The sequence below is a fragment of the Narcine bancroftii genome, chromosome 7 (genome assembly GCF_036971445.1).
Source record: "Narcine bancroftii isolate sNarBan1 chromosome 7, sNarBan1.hap1, whole genome shotgun sequence".
NCBI lineage: Eukaryota > Metazoa > Chordata > Chondrichthyes > Torpediniformes > Narcinidae > Narcine > Narcine bancroftii.
Window position 1 is genome coordinate 76,155,535 of NC_091475.1, and position 15,616 is coordinate 76,171,150.

Consider the following 15,616-nt stretch of genomic DNA (forward strand, 5'->3'; position numbering starts at 1 on the left):
CAGAGGTACAGGAGGCAATATGAGGAAGTGGTGGGATCCATGCACACCATACCTATGATGGAGCTCTCATTTGCTTCTTTTTCCCTTCTTGGCAGGGATTATGAACTGGTGGTGCTATTTGTGTCCTATTACCGGTGAACAAAGTCAACTACATGATAATTAAGATATCTTAGACACTGCAAAAATTTTCCATATTTTCAGTATTGCCAGTTTTATAGCCTTATTGGAACCAATTTTTGATTGTGTGAAAGGTTCTGCCACAGCGCCACAATATAAATTGAACAAGAAGTCCCCAAGGAACACTTCCATTGTAATGCTGAAAGAGGAAGGGTAAAGAGAACGCATCTGGTAATGGGATGTGCGGTGACTAAACAATGCAACTCTGCTGACTCAGCGAGGTCACAGATCTTTTCTTCCACTCAGAAAACTTAATTGTTCCACTGAAGCAAAGACAATCATGACTAAACTATAAAGTACAGGTGATTCTGCCTTTCACGTTTACATCAGTGAACGGCATTTGTCAAAAGTCGCTTTAATTTTTGCGTCTTGCTTTCTTGCAGTGGAGATGGACAGTTCAGACAACCATTATGGATGTGCGTTTCAGGCCAGCTCAATCTCTGGCGATCCTTTCGTAATCATCTTTTCATCACCCTGAATCAACTGCTGCCAGTTGACTTACCATATCGTTAAAAGTCTTCTGACCAGGGAGTCTAATAATAATTTGTGCCCAGATGCATTTATTAAAGTTGTTTCACAATTAGGATGAAGTCTGGTTTTGATGAAAGGTCACTGTGTCATGAAATGTTAACTTGATTTCTCTCACCACAATTTGCTGCTTGACCTTTGACTGCTTTGACTCCTATTTTTCCACCTTCAGTCTTTTGCTTATGATAGTAAAATTCTTGCAGCTTTTGCGCATCCAAGAATACACAACTATATTCCTCAGTAGAACATCCAGATGTAAGTAGTGCACCTGGAGCAGGGACACACTGTCTTGCATCAACAACCCATTCGTCTCTGCAAAAAAAAGTTGTTCCTCCTCCTTCAGGGTCGGCATCATGGGGAGGAGGGGCATTTCTGGACCACACCCCTTCCCAATGAGTTATTGTGTCCTCCCCACCTGAACATGAACAACATGTGAAACTGCCACACGAATGTCAGTTGGTGGCCCCCTACCCCCGCAGTTACGCTAATGCCCCCAATTAGATTTGTTCTGACGCCAGCTCTGAACTCCTTCACTTGTACCATTGCAGTCAAGCAAAGTTAAAAATTAATTCAGACTCTTGATTCAACCCCACAGCAGTCCTCTCGTGATGCTTGGTGCAAATAGACCCTCCCTTTCTCTGTAATCCTATTCTCACTGCACTAGGTACTTTGTGACAAACTTCAAGTTTTTTTTCTGAAAATGCTATAAGGGAGGTGGTGGATGAAATTTAATTCTGAGAAATGTGTGATGTTAGTTTTCGGCAGGATGAGACAAGAGGCAAATGTAAACGAGGTAAAACTTCTCCATGGTATAAGAACATAAACATCTGGAGGTATATGTACACAGCTCATTAAGCTTAATAGGGACAATTGATAAAATGCAAAAAGGTTTTGGGCTTTATAGAGAGAAACAAGATGAACCCTATCCCTCTATCAAACATTTATTTACCTACATTTGGACAATTTTGTTAGAGCTCCATGCCATATTTTAGGAAGGATGAAAGGGAGCCTTAGACAGGATCATTCTTAAAATGATTCTTAGGATGGGAGATTTTAGTTATATGACCATCCAGAAGATCCCGTGGAGCATGCAGGATGTGGAGAATGAGGTAAATAAAACATTAACTGAGCTGGTTTCTCTGCACGTAGCATGTTACACGTTGTGTAACAGGATAGTCAGGTAGTGAAGGAATTATTCCCTTCTCAATATACATGGTGTTGGATACAGATAAGGGAATGTGGCAACAGTCCAGTTTGCTCTTTTTCCAATGTGGACTTTAGTTGGATATTTGACAAGGTCCATCATGGTAGGCTGACCCAGAAAGCACAGAGACAAGGGATCCAGCTAGAGAACACAGACACCAGGCTTTTACTCATTGACTTCAGCTCGGCTGTCAACACAATCATATCCAGAGGCTGGTGGAGAAAATCTCCTCACTGGGACTCAGTACTTCTCTTTGCAACTGGATCCGGCACCTTGACTGAAAGACCACAGTCTGTCTTGGTTGGCTGCAAAACCATAACTCCCATCACACTGAGCACTGGCGCCCCTCAGGGCTGCATGCTCAGCTCGCTACTGTTCATGCTGCTAACTCATGACACTACTGCCAAGTTCAGCTTCAACAGAATCATCAAGTGTGCAGATATCCAAAGGTAGTTGGCTTCATCGGTAACAATGAAGAGTCAGCTTACAAGAGAGGAGGTTGAAAGGCATGTACAGTGGTGCAAGAACAACAATCTGAGTTTCAGTGTGGACAGGACAAAGGAGAGGATTGTGGACTTCAGGAGGAAAAAGGACCACTCCCCAAGACATATCAATAGCTCCATCTTAGAGAGAATGGGGAGCACAAAGTTCCTTGAATAATGACCTAATCTGTATCCACACCACCTCATTAGTCAGGAAGGCACATCAGTACCTATACTTCCTAAGGGGGTTGAGGAGGGCAAGGCTACTGGCCACCATCCTAATTTCTACAGGAGCACAGTAGACTGTGTCCTGGCTGGCTTCATTACAGTGTAGTATGGTAGCTGCAAAGCGTCAATTCAGAGGTCAGTACAGAGCATGATTAAAACTGCTGAGACAATCACTGGGGTCTTTCTCTCTATCAACAAAATCTACAAAGAGTGGTGCTTAAAGAGGGCTAAAGAGAATCACTGTACACCGTTATCATCCAGCCCACAGTATCCTTGAGATACTACATTCAAGGAAGAGGTACAGAAGCATAAAAACCAGACTGCTAGGTTCTTCCTTCAGGTACTGAGACTATAAATCAATCAATTTATTTATTTATTTATTTACCTGCCCTTTATTTATTTATTTTGGATCTCTATGTATATACTGCATGTCATGTGAGTAGGGGTGTACAGTGTGTCTGTGTGTACACAATAGTCTGGCGATGCACTGTTTCATTGGTATATGTACAAACAGATTACAATACACTTGAAATTGATAGCTTGGATTCAGAATTGACAAGCCAGAGAAGACAGCATTATGGTGGAACTCAAGAGGAGTGGTGTTGTGGCCCCTGTTGTTTGTGAGATATGTAAATGACTCTCCTGTAACATAGTAATTTATTCTGTCCTCCTTTTCTGTACTTATTACCACATAGTAATCTCAGGATTATTCTATCTGGTTGTCTACCCTTCTCTTTCAGAAACATCTATGGCCATTTATTGGAACATCTTATTTGGATCATGCTACATGCAAGATTTTTGCCGAGGAGCTCTGCCTCTGCCACAACCAGAACTCTCAATAATGGGAATGAAGCTAAACGGCTGGTTGCCCTGATGGGCGAGAAACTCAGGAGGAAGCTCAAATGATCGTCCACTTGGCGCTTCTGGCTGGACATCTTTATCAGCTGTATTTTTCAAAAGTTTTTTTTATTTGACTTGAAATATTTGTCTTTTGTTTCTGAAGGTTAATCATGTCGCATGGGTGGCTTAACAAATAGACAATTATTTTCAACATTTCTGTGGGCTTGTTTTTCATAAATCACAATGCTGTTTATAACAAGATGATCCTGCACTTTATGTAGCATCAATAACCAGACTGGTTTTGTTGCAGAAGATGCTGCTTGAACATCCACCCAAGTGAAGCAGTGACTTATTGGACAGGCAGCACAATGTTTCACACCTATTATACAGAGAAACCTTGGGACTATTTTATGCTGGAGCATGAACACTGCAAGACTGTAAGAGCCACATCACACTTGAGTGGTGAGCATGCTCAGTGAAACACATTGTCAGAGCCACATGACATTTGAGTGGTGAGCATGCTCAGTGCAACAGTCAATGCCTAACCAGTAACCTAATGTGAGTAAATATTTGTGCTGTTAAATTTGCAAGTCTTCTTAGTGTTTATTAAAACCTCCAATGGTACAATGCGGGCACAACGCATTGTAAGCAGATCAACAGCAAATTAAAAGATTCTTAGAGTCTTACTTTTCAAGTAACAAAGGCTGTCTTTTCCTTTAATTCTATCTTCAACCTTCCTTGATAAACTTTCACGAAAATGATAAAAGTTCGGCAATACTTTTGATTTTACTTCTCTGATAATATCAACTGTATCCAGAATTCTTGTAAGATGTCCTTCAGAAATGCCTTGAACATCCTAGAAAATGAACATATTCTACATTATAAATGAAAAAAATTAGTGAACATTTCTTAACATTTTTCATTTGTCTCATTGCAAAAGTGAGAAATGTTCCAACCTGGTAATTTAACAAATGTAGTATAGGGTGAAGGTGTCGTTAAAAGAGGGTCTGAGTTATATCAATTTTCCTCAAATAAATGTTGGAATCTTTGGCTTTTTAAAAAAAAACAGATATACAGAACTGCTGACATTAATCTGAAACCCAAAAATAAAATAAAAGACGCATACTGGAAATCTGAAATTAAAAAAAGAAAACGCTACATCTGAGAAAAGGGAAACAGTCAAATTTATACTGAAGCTCTCTGATGAGAACCGAAGAAGACAGAAAACAAGTTAGCTTAGCTAGCAGAGAAGACAGGAAGAAAACATAATTTCTGTGATAGGATAAAATAAGTTAGCCATTAAACAGGAAGTTAAGTTCTTTTGTCTGTTTTCTTCATGTTGTGAACACTAGACTGTGTTGTAGTCTGGACCACTGGTTGAAGTCTTCAGGCAAGATATACAAGATAAAAAAGAGATGAATCACAAGCAAAAATGGCAAGGCCTGATAAAAATAGAAAGAAGGAACAAGTTAACTGAAACTGGAGAATTCAATATGGAGTCCAGCAGACTGCAATACGCTCAGGTAAAACTGAGGCATTATTTGTCAAGCTTGCATGAGCCTCACAATAGTGTAGGACACCACACTCAAAGAGGTCAGAGTGGGAGTGGCATCAACTAAGAGCTTAGGGTTATACCTGTGGGCTGAATGCAGGTATTCCACAATGTGTTTTAGTTTCTCAACTGTAGAGGAGGACACATTATGGGCACCAAATATAGTATACTAGATTCCAGACAGTGCAAGTAAATCCTTGCATTACTCTGAAAGGATATTTGGGTCCCTGGAAAGAATGCTTGAGTCCATGGAACATACTTCTCAGCATGAAGGATAAGAGGTATACAGGATTGTGAGGGGCCTAGATAGAATGGACAGCCAACACCTTTCTCTGGGGGCGGCAATACCAGAGGACAGAAGTAAATAATGAAAATCTGTACACACTGTGGTTGAAGTAAAAACACGAAATGCTGGAGAAACTCAGCTGGTCAAACAGTGCCCTTTATATCTTCTTTTTTCTTTGGCTTGGCTTCGCGGACGAAGATTTATGGAGGGGGTAAAAAGTCCACGTCAGCTGCAGGCTCGTTTGTGGCTGACAAGTACGATGCGGGACAGGCAGACATGATTGCAGCGGTTGCAAGGAAAATTGGTTGGTTGGGGTTGGGTGTTGGGTTTTTCCTCCTTTGCCTTTTGTCAGTGAGGTGGGCTCTGCGGTCTTCTTCAAAGGAGGTTGCTGCCCACCAAACTGTGAGGCGCCAAGATGCACGGTTTGAGGCGTTATCAGCCCACTGGCGGTGGTCAATGTGGCAGGCACCAAGAGATTTCTTTAGGCAGTCCTTGTACCTTTTCTTTGGTGCACCTCTGTCACGGTGGCCAGTGGAGAGCTCGCCATATAACACGATCTTGGGAAGGCGATGGTCCTCCATTCTGGAGACGTGACCCATCCAGCGCAGCTGGATCTTCAGCAGCATGGACTCGATGCTGTCGACCTCTGCCATCTCGAGTACTTCGACGTTAGGGGTGTAAGCGCTCCAATGGATGTTGAGGATGGAGCGGAGACAACGCTGGTGGAAGCGTTCTAGGAGCCGTAGGTGGTGCCGGTAGAGGACCCATGATTCGGAGCCGAACAGGAGTGTGGGTATGACAACGGCTCTGTATACGCTTATCTTTGTGAGGTAAAAATACATAACCAACATTTCAGGCTTGAGTCTTTCATCAAGGTATGAGAGAATGTTGGCAGGTATTTGAAGATAGGGGGGAAAAGGGGGTGTTGGCAAAAGCAGGAGGTACCTCAGTTGTTGAAATCCTGAAACAACAAATCTCTCTCTCTCTCTGCAAACTGCCAGAAAGCCCATGTGACCTGCTCTCTCACTTGCAAAACCCCTGACCTTCTCCAGGTCAGGGGTTTTGCAGAGAGAGAGATTTGTTGTTCCAGGATTTCCACAACTGAGGTACCACCATTAGTCACTTCAATGTCTTGCTGACGAAAATTGCCCCATCGGGGTTCTCCAGATGATAACTCTTTCTTTGACATATCACAGAGTTCCTTTCAGTTCCGCTTATTCCAAGAGAAACATCAGACAGATAGCACTTCCAGCCATCTGCTGCTCTGGAGTTTGTTTCAGTTCCAACCAGCTTCTCCTGCTTGTTTCAGCTGTCTGTCTGTCTGTCTGTCTGTCTCTCTCTCTCCAACTGCCAGAAAGCCCATGTGACTCTCTCACTTGCAAAGCCCCTGACCTTCTCCAGCAAACAATAAGACTTGGTCTTCTTGGTCAAGCTGTTGTCTTTAGGTAAACAAAACCCCAGAAGTGACCTTTCTGTGCACTGTCAAAACCCTTGAAAAAAGCTTTTAACAGCCAGAGCAACTCCTGTTTGTTGATTTAATGACATCATTTCAATTAGCACCTACTTGTGAAATGTGCACAGCATTCTCCATAGTTTCTGTAAATTCACTGAATATGAATTCTTCAGTATTTCAATAAGACCTGTTATACTCTAAATTTACCAATTTATCTCCCAAATATTCCATTACAATTAAAATATCCCATTTGTATTTCATAATAGTATTTTAGACAAACAAGTAATTTTATTACTCTTACAGGGAAATTATACAATAAACTGGTGATATTGGCTAATGTTTACACCTTGAATATCAGTGAGCCAGTGTTTTTTTAAATTTTTTTCTGCTTTAACTGACTCAAATCAATATTCATTGATTTTGGGGGATAATTTTAATTGTGCTTGAGATATGGCTTTAGATCATTCTTCTAGACTAGTTACTCTTTCTAAATCCACAGTTGTAATTCTTTATTTTTTTAATCAAATTTTGGGAGTTTCTGATGTATGGCATTTTTTAAATACCAAAATAATATATTTTTTTTCAAATATACATCACTTATATTCCAGAATGTATTTATTTATAATTGACAATCAATTGATTTCATTAACCAAATCATGTGAATACCATGGGATATTTATATCTTATCATGCTTCTGTTATTTTGTCATTGAATTTTTATGATATTCTGTATAGAAAAAGGCAATGCACATTTAACACTACTTACAGATAAAGAAATTTTAAATTTTATGGGAAAGCAAAGTTTTTTTCTATTAATTCTTTCCCAACTATGTTGAATTTGAAAGAGCAAATTATTTCTTATACAGCTAATGTTAAGAAAACGAGCAAGGAAAAGCTGTATTTAATTAAATAAATTAATTTACAATTCACTCAAAATAAAAATCCAGATTTATCTAAAAGAGTGGAACTTAAAACCAAATTTGACCTTCTCTCTAACTATGCATTGAACAGCAACTTTTGAGAAGTAAGAGTCATTTTTATATTCATGGGGAAATTAAAAGGAATGGCTGCTAAAAAAAAAGTAATAAATTTTAGACTAGAGATAGTACTATGATTACAGATTATGTTAAAATAAATGAGATATTTAGAGAATTTTATTCTTATCTTTCTTCTTCTGAATTTAACAATGATCTTACTTCAATGTCTGATTTCTTTGATTGTCTAAATTTGCCTGCCCTAAAGTTGGATAGATGTATCAGTCTGGAGGCACCTATAACTGAGGAGGAAATACTTCCAGCTATTTCCTCATTACAATCTGGTAAATCTTCAGGACCAGATGGATATCCTATTGAATTTTACAGTTTTTTTTAAATGGCTTGATCCACATTTAAATTCTGTGATGGATGATTAATTTAATGAAGCAAAACTTTAATCTTATTTAAATGAGGCTAGTATATCCTTTGTTTTGAAAAAAGAAATGGACCCAACTGAATGTGCATCTTACAGTCCCATTTCATTACTCAATGTAGATTCAAAGATTTCCTCTAAGTATTGCCCTTTTGGATGTGAAAATATTACCATTAATTATTGATTCTGACCAAACTGGTTTTATTGTAAAAAAAATACTACTTTTATTATAACATAGATGGATTATTAAATATTTTATATTTATTTCTACTCCAGTGACTGGATGTGTTCTTTCATTAGATCCTGAGAAGGCATTTGATCAGGTAGAATGGGAATATTTATACACTATTTTAAGAAAAATCAATTTCAGTCCAAATTTCATTAAAATGGATTAAACTATTATACCTAAATCCTATGGCCTCTATTTGCACAAATTCACAACAATCAAGGTCTTTTAGGCTTTACAGAGGAACTTAGCAAGTTTACCCTTTAAAGCCCTTTGCTCTTTGACTTGGTTTTAAAACCTTTGGCAGTTGTTCTTTGTGAGAGTAGAGATTTTACAGGGATAAATAGGATTGGAGTAGAGCATAAATTTCTCTATATGCACATGACCTTTTACTCTTTATTTCACATCATGAAGCTTCTAAACCTACTTATGTTAACTTTATTTGCTCAATTTAGTCAGTTTTTTGGCTATAAATTAAATTTGCAAAAGAGCATATTACTCCTAAAGGGGTCATTTTCAAGATTCTCTAATTTTCCTTTCAAGATAATGAAATACCAATATTTGGGGATTATAATTACAAAAATTTATTAAAAGAAAATGTTTGGTATTACTTAATCATATTAAATTATTATTATCAGGATGATAACCTTTATCTATTACAAAGATTGAATGCATCAATTCGGTTAAGATGAATATTTTACCAAAATATTTTTATATTTTCAATCTTTACCAATTTTTAATCCTAAATCCTTTTTTGATTCATTGGATTAGATTATCTTGGTGTACAGTGTGGCAAGGAAAACTACCTTGTATAAACAAGGCTCACCTCCAAAAGGCTAAAAGGAATGGGGGGATTATCACTACCAAACTTTAGATTTTATTATTGGGGAGCCAACATACATAATTTACTCTTATTGTTACATTTTGATAAGCTAGCTGTCCACCCTTCATGGGTAGAAATGGAATTGAATTTTTCTATAAAGACATCTATGTTGGGTATTTTAGGTCTATTTTTACCTTTTAGCTTTTCACTAAATTGACTCAAAACCTAATAATGAAGCACAGATTAAGGATATGGACACAATTTAAGAAATCTATTGGTTATGGTAGTTTTTCTCTTGCCACTTCTATTGTAGTGAATCATTTTTTCCAACCCTTTGTTAGATACAGGTTTTAAGGATTAGGCATTAAAAGTTTTAAAGATCTTTTTATTCAAGGTGATTTTGCTTCTTTTGAATAACTATCAGCAAAATTGAATCTTTCTAAAAGGCACTTTTTTAGATAGTTACAAATTAGGTATTTTGTTCAGCCAAACTTTCTGATTTTCCTCAAATCGCTGAAGCGAATATTCTTCTTTGGTTTGCAATTTTCCCATGGAGGATTAATATCAAATATTTATAATAACTTAATGAATTTAAGAATGGCCTCAATTACATGGATTAAGAACGATTGGCAGTGTGATTTGAATAGTGCATTCTCGGACGAGGATTGGGATTCTTAATTTGATCAATGAGTCTTCATTTTGTGCATGACATTGTTTGTTGCAATTTAAGGTGGTGCACAGAATACACATGTCTAATGTTAAATTATCTTGTTTGTATCCTGATGTGGATCCATTATGTGATAAGTGTAAAATTTGTGAAGCCTCGTTGATTCATATGTTTTGGGAGAGTCTGAAATTAGAATATTTTTGGAAAGAGATTTTCAAACTTTATCAAAGATTCTTAAGACTAAAGTAAAACCTTGTCCTTTGATTCCTTTATTTATTTATTTCTCTAGAAGAGGATACATCTCTATCCTCAACCCTGAAGAGAAACTCATCTTTTGCTTCGTTGATAGCTAGATGAGTAATTTTGATGAAGTTGAAAGACATTGTTTCACCCACTCAGACTCAACGGATACACGATCTCATAACTTTCTTAAGTTTGGAAAAAATTTGATATATTAAAGATGCAAAGTTTGAAGTTGATAAGATGTGGGGCCCATTCATGGATTATTATCATAATCTGAGGATTTAAGTGATGTGGATGATCCAGGGATTCCCTACCTGGTGTCTGGGGGCCGTTATTCAATTCATATTTACAATATATACAGATAACCTTGTTTAGAGGGAGGAGGTAGATTAGTAGCGAGATTATTTTCCTTTTCATTATTATGACTAACGGGGTGGGGGGGGTTAACTACATATTACGGATTATATCACAGAACAACATGATCACATCAGAGAAGTATAAAATATCTTATGTAGGAAATCTTATGTATATTATTTGTATAATTTTTTGTATTCAGTATTGATTTTGGACATCATACAAGTTATGGATTATAGAATTTGATGTCCTGAATGAAATACATTAATTTAATAATTATGGTTAGGTTTCTACATATGATTTGATTTATGTTATCATTAATATTGCTTGTGTAAAGGGTTTTTGTTAAACTCATTAAAAATATTTTAAAAAGAAAGGCAAGTTCAGGGGAGATATCACAATTAAGTTGGGTTTTTTTAAAAATGCAGAGTGGTGTGTGCCTGGAATGCACTGCTGAGGGTGGTGGTGGAGACTGGTGCAATATTGATATTCAAAAGGCTCTTAGATAGGTAATGGAAAATAGAGTGATGTGGGGAAAAATCAGATTGTTGTGGAATAGGTTTACATAGGTCAGCACATCATCTTGGGCTGAATAGATGCAATGTTCTATGTTCAATGTTCCTTCACGAGGGAAGCAAAGAGGGGAAAGGAGAGCATTGCATCTCTCATGGTTGCACTTGGATAGAAAGTGATAGGCAGACTGGCAGAGTGGATCAAATATTTAAAAAAGGAACAATTTCTTCAAAATGATGGTATGGATATGTTTGATGGTGGAATGTTTGTTGGAGCTGATGGGATTATGAAGAATGATCTTTTGATTGAGGAAGTTGGGAGGATGGAAAAGGAGGGCTTTGTTCCTCAGAAGACCTTAAGCAGGGATGTGGGGAATGAGATGTGGTCAAGGGGTCTGTCCACTATTGTAGAGGGAAAGCTATAGTTAAGGAAGAATGAAGACTTTCCAGAGGCACTTTTCAGCATGTCCCATCATTAGAAAAAATGTAACAGAGATGGAAGAACTAAGAGAACAGAATTGAATGCCTATACTTACAAGAGGCAGGGTGGGAATAAGTACAATAAAGGTAGGAATCTGTGGATTTATTAGTGGCTGGTTTATTCCTTGAGATGTAGACTTAGAAATCAGGACCAGGTGAAAGAAAGACCAGAGCAGAAATTGACTGCCAAAGTATTGACATTTTTGAGATCTGCCTAAGATTCAGACTGCAGATTTATTGTCAGAGTACATGATATCACATACAGCCCTGAGAATATTTTTTCTGTGGCAAGGCAGAATTACCACTTATTAGCAGTGCAAAAAAAACTGACTCAACGTACACGTGCAAACAAAGAAAAATATCAACAAACTCACTGTGCAATACAGAGAGAGAAGAAATTAACAATAAAATGCAACAGTACAAGTCCTTAAATTTGTCCCTGATTGAGTTTGTTGTTGAGCAGCTGATCCTAACCCGGTGGTGCAGTCTTGTGGCACCTATACCTCTTTCCTGATGGTAGCAGCGAGAATAGGGTGTGTGCTCTGTGGTGTGGATCCTTGAACGATTGCTGCTGCTCTCCAATGGCAGCCTTCCCTATAGATGTTCTCAATAATGGGGAGGGTTTTGCTTTGATGTCCTGGGTTGTGTTTACTACCATTTTCAGGACTTTATGCTTGGGGCTTTTGGTGTTCCCATACTCGACCATGATGCAGCCAGTCAACACTCTTTCACCACACATCTGTAGAAATTTACCAGGGTTTCCGATGTCATACCAAATCTCTGCAAATTCCTGAAGAAATAGAGACACTGATGTGCTTTCTTCACAATACCATTAGTGTGTTGGGCCCAGGAAAGATCCTCGGAGATAGTGACTCCCAAGAACTTAAATTTGTTTACCCTCTCTACCTCTGATCACTGGATCATATACCTCTGGTTTTCCCTTCCTGAAGTCAACAATCAGCTCCTTGGTTTTGTTGACATTGAGAGTGAGGTTGTTGTTGGTGCACCATTCAGCCAAGTTGTCAATTTCCCTCTGTATGTTGACTCATCGCCCCTTTATATACAACTCACTACCATGGTATTATCAGCAAATTTGTAGATGGTGTTACTGTCGAACCAAGCCACACATAGTGAGTAGAGCAGGGGCCAAAGAATGCAGCCCTGTGGTACTCCAGTACTGATGGAGATAGTAGAGATGTTCTTGCCAATCCTCACTGATTGTGGTCTGGAGGTGAAGAAATCCAGGATCTAATTACACAGTGGGGTGTTGAGCCCCAGGTCTTGGATTTTGCTGATCAATTTTGAGGAGATGATGGTATTAAATGCCAAACTGTGGTCGATAAAGAGCATCCTGATATATGCATCTTTACTCTCCAGGTATTCCAGGGAGAGAGTCGACATGGGGAGCGATGGGGTTTCTGGAGCACTGGCATTGGTCGTCCTGGATCAGGCAATACCTCACTAATAGAATAATTCGACGACAGAGGTGAGGGTAAACAGATACTTTACTGATTGCTTGGTAGACACTGGCTCCACTGAGAGCTTTATCAACTCTGCGACTGCTCTGCGGTACAACTTATGAGTGTACCTGATGGACAAGCGTATTTTCCTAGCATCACACTCACACTCTGTGATGATCCAGGGGTATTGTATAATACATCTAACTGTAAAAGGTGGTGGGGGGGGGGATTTTGTAAGTTCCGATTGTATGTACTAAAGGATTTGTGTGCTTCTGTGTTGCTGGGCCTGGACTTCCTGTGTCATCTTAAAAGTGTGGCTATGGAGTATTCTGGCCGACTCCCCCCAATCACGGTGTGGAACGAAAGGTCCCAAAAGCTGGACACCACATGCACTCTCTCCACCCTAAATATTGAACCCCTTCCCCCACTTTTTCCGAACCTGACTCCCGATTGCAAACCTATAGCCACAAAGGAAAGGAGATACAGTGCAGGGGAATGGGAATTTATCAGAGCTGATGCAGCAGCTGCTCAAAGAAAATTATCAACAGCCCATGAAGAGCCCAGGTGATAGTCATAAAAGGGGAAGAAAAGTCCAGGCCAGTGATTGATTATAGCCAAACAATTAAATATTTCACACTCCTGGATGCATACCTCCTCCCTTGAATCTTGGAAAAGGTAAGCGATTGACCATTGACCTGAAAACTGCATACCATCAATTACCAAACCATTCCGAGGACCACCCCTACACAGCATTTGAGGCAGACGGATGGTTTTATCTGTTCTGGAGGGTCTTTTTTGGTATCACTAAAGGGGTCTCAATCTTCCAGAAGCAAATGGACAAAATGGTCGACAAATATGGGTTGAAGGCCACCTTCTCTTATCCTGACAACTTCACCATTTGTGTACACTCTCTGGAAAACCATGACACCAACCTTCAGAAGTTTTTCCACATGGCCAAGGCCCCGAATCTCACGTACAACTCCAGTAAGTGTGTGTTTGGGACTAAAAGTCTGGTGATTCTGGGCTATGTGGTGGAGAATGGCATCATTGGTCCTGATCTCAATCGAATACACCCCTTTTTAGATCTCCTGATCCTGAAGACCATGAAGGCCTTAAGGTGGTGACTGGGCTTCTTTTCTTACTATGCCCAGTTGGTCCCTCACTATACGGATAAAGTTTTCCCCCTCTTAAAATCCATCTCCTTTCCATTATTGGCTGAATCCCTGGCAGCTTTTGACTACATTTTGAGTTACATCACAGCCTGCTATGGATGAGAATGCACGATTCCAGGTGGAAAGCGATGTCTCTGATGTTTCTCTGGCTGCTACAATTACCAGACAGGCAGGCTAGTTGCTTTATTCCCCCACACCCTACAAGGCCACAAGCTTCAGAACCCATCAGTGGAGAAAGAAACCCAAGCCACTGTAGAGGTCATCAGGCACTGGAGGCATTATCTGGTCAGCAGAAAATTTACACTATTCACCAAACAGATTGGTGGTATTCGTGTTTAATAATGCAAAAAGGGGCAAAATAAAGAATGATAAGATAAGGTTTGAACTCTCCACCTCCAATTATGGCATAACATACAGGCCAGGTACTCTCAATGAACCTCCAGATGCCCTGACAAGAGGAAACTGTGCCTATGCACACACCAGCCGGTTGCGGTCACTGCCCAATGAGCTTTGCCACCCGGGCATCACCCGCATGGCTCATTTCGTTAAGGCATACAACCTGCCCTACACTATTGAGGATATCAAAGAAATGACCAGGTCCTGCCACCTGATAAAGGCATCCCGCCCCTTCGAACGACTCAGTGTCGATTTCAAGGGTCCCCTCCCTTCCACCAACAGAAACATGTACTTTATCAGTCTCATCGACTAGTATTCACGTTTTCTGTTCGCCATCCCCTCTCCAGACATGATCACCACCACAGTCATCAGGGCCTTACACTCTATTTTCGCCCTGTTTGGGTATCTCAGCTATATCCATAATGATCAGGGCTCATCATTTATGAGCGAAGAGCTATGCCAGTATCTGCTCATAAGAGGCATTGCCTAAGACGACTAGCTACAATCCCCGGGAGAATGGACAAGTTGAAAAAGAGAATACGACAGTATGGAAGGCCGGAAAATTGGCCCTCCAGCCCAAAGGCCTTCCAGACTCACACTGGCAAGAAGTCCTACCCATGGCACTCCACTCCAAAAAGTCACTCCTCTGCACTGTGACCAAAGCAACTCCTCACGAGCTCATGTTCACTTTCCAGAGGAAATCCACATCCAGGACCACTCTCCCCACTTGGCTAATGGTACGGGGGCCAGTCCTGCTGAGAAAGCACGTGAGGATAGAAGGTGCACCTGCTGCATGCCAACCCAACGTATGGCCATGTGGCATATCCTGATGGCAGAGAGGACACAGTCTCGATCAGAGACCTGGCACCCACCAGAACTGAGGATCTGATGCCTTAAACGAGCCAGGAATTACCAGGTACACCACGTGGGTTCCGGATGATTCTGCTTGGGAAGTGGTCTAATCCACTCCGCAACCAGAGCTGAAGCTCTCAAAACTCAGTAACCCTGTACCGCAGGGGGTCCAGGAAGCCCAAAGTCCTCCAGTACTGAGGCACTCAACCAGAATAACTAGACCCCCGACAGACTTAACTTGTAAATATTTGTAAACTATTAGGTTTTTTTTAAAT

General features: G+C 39.8%; 1 protein-coding gene across 16 annotated transcripts in view; it reads right to left on the bottom strand.

Annotated features, from left to right (window-relative positions):
- The window catches only part of LOC138739018 (cilium assembly protein DZIP1L-like), a 205,379-nt gene that overhangs the window by 74,775 nt on the left and 114,988 nt on the right, over positions 1–15,616 (bottom strand). For all 16 annotated transcript variants that reach the window (XM_069890355.1, XM_069890353.1, XM_069890358.1 and 13 more), the window contains one exon: positions 4,147–4,315. In XM_069890355.1, coding sequence (XP_069746456.1) covers positions 4,147–4,315 — 169 coding nt within the window. The remainder of the gene's footprint in view (positions 1–4,146; positions 4,316–15,616) is intronic.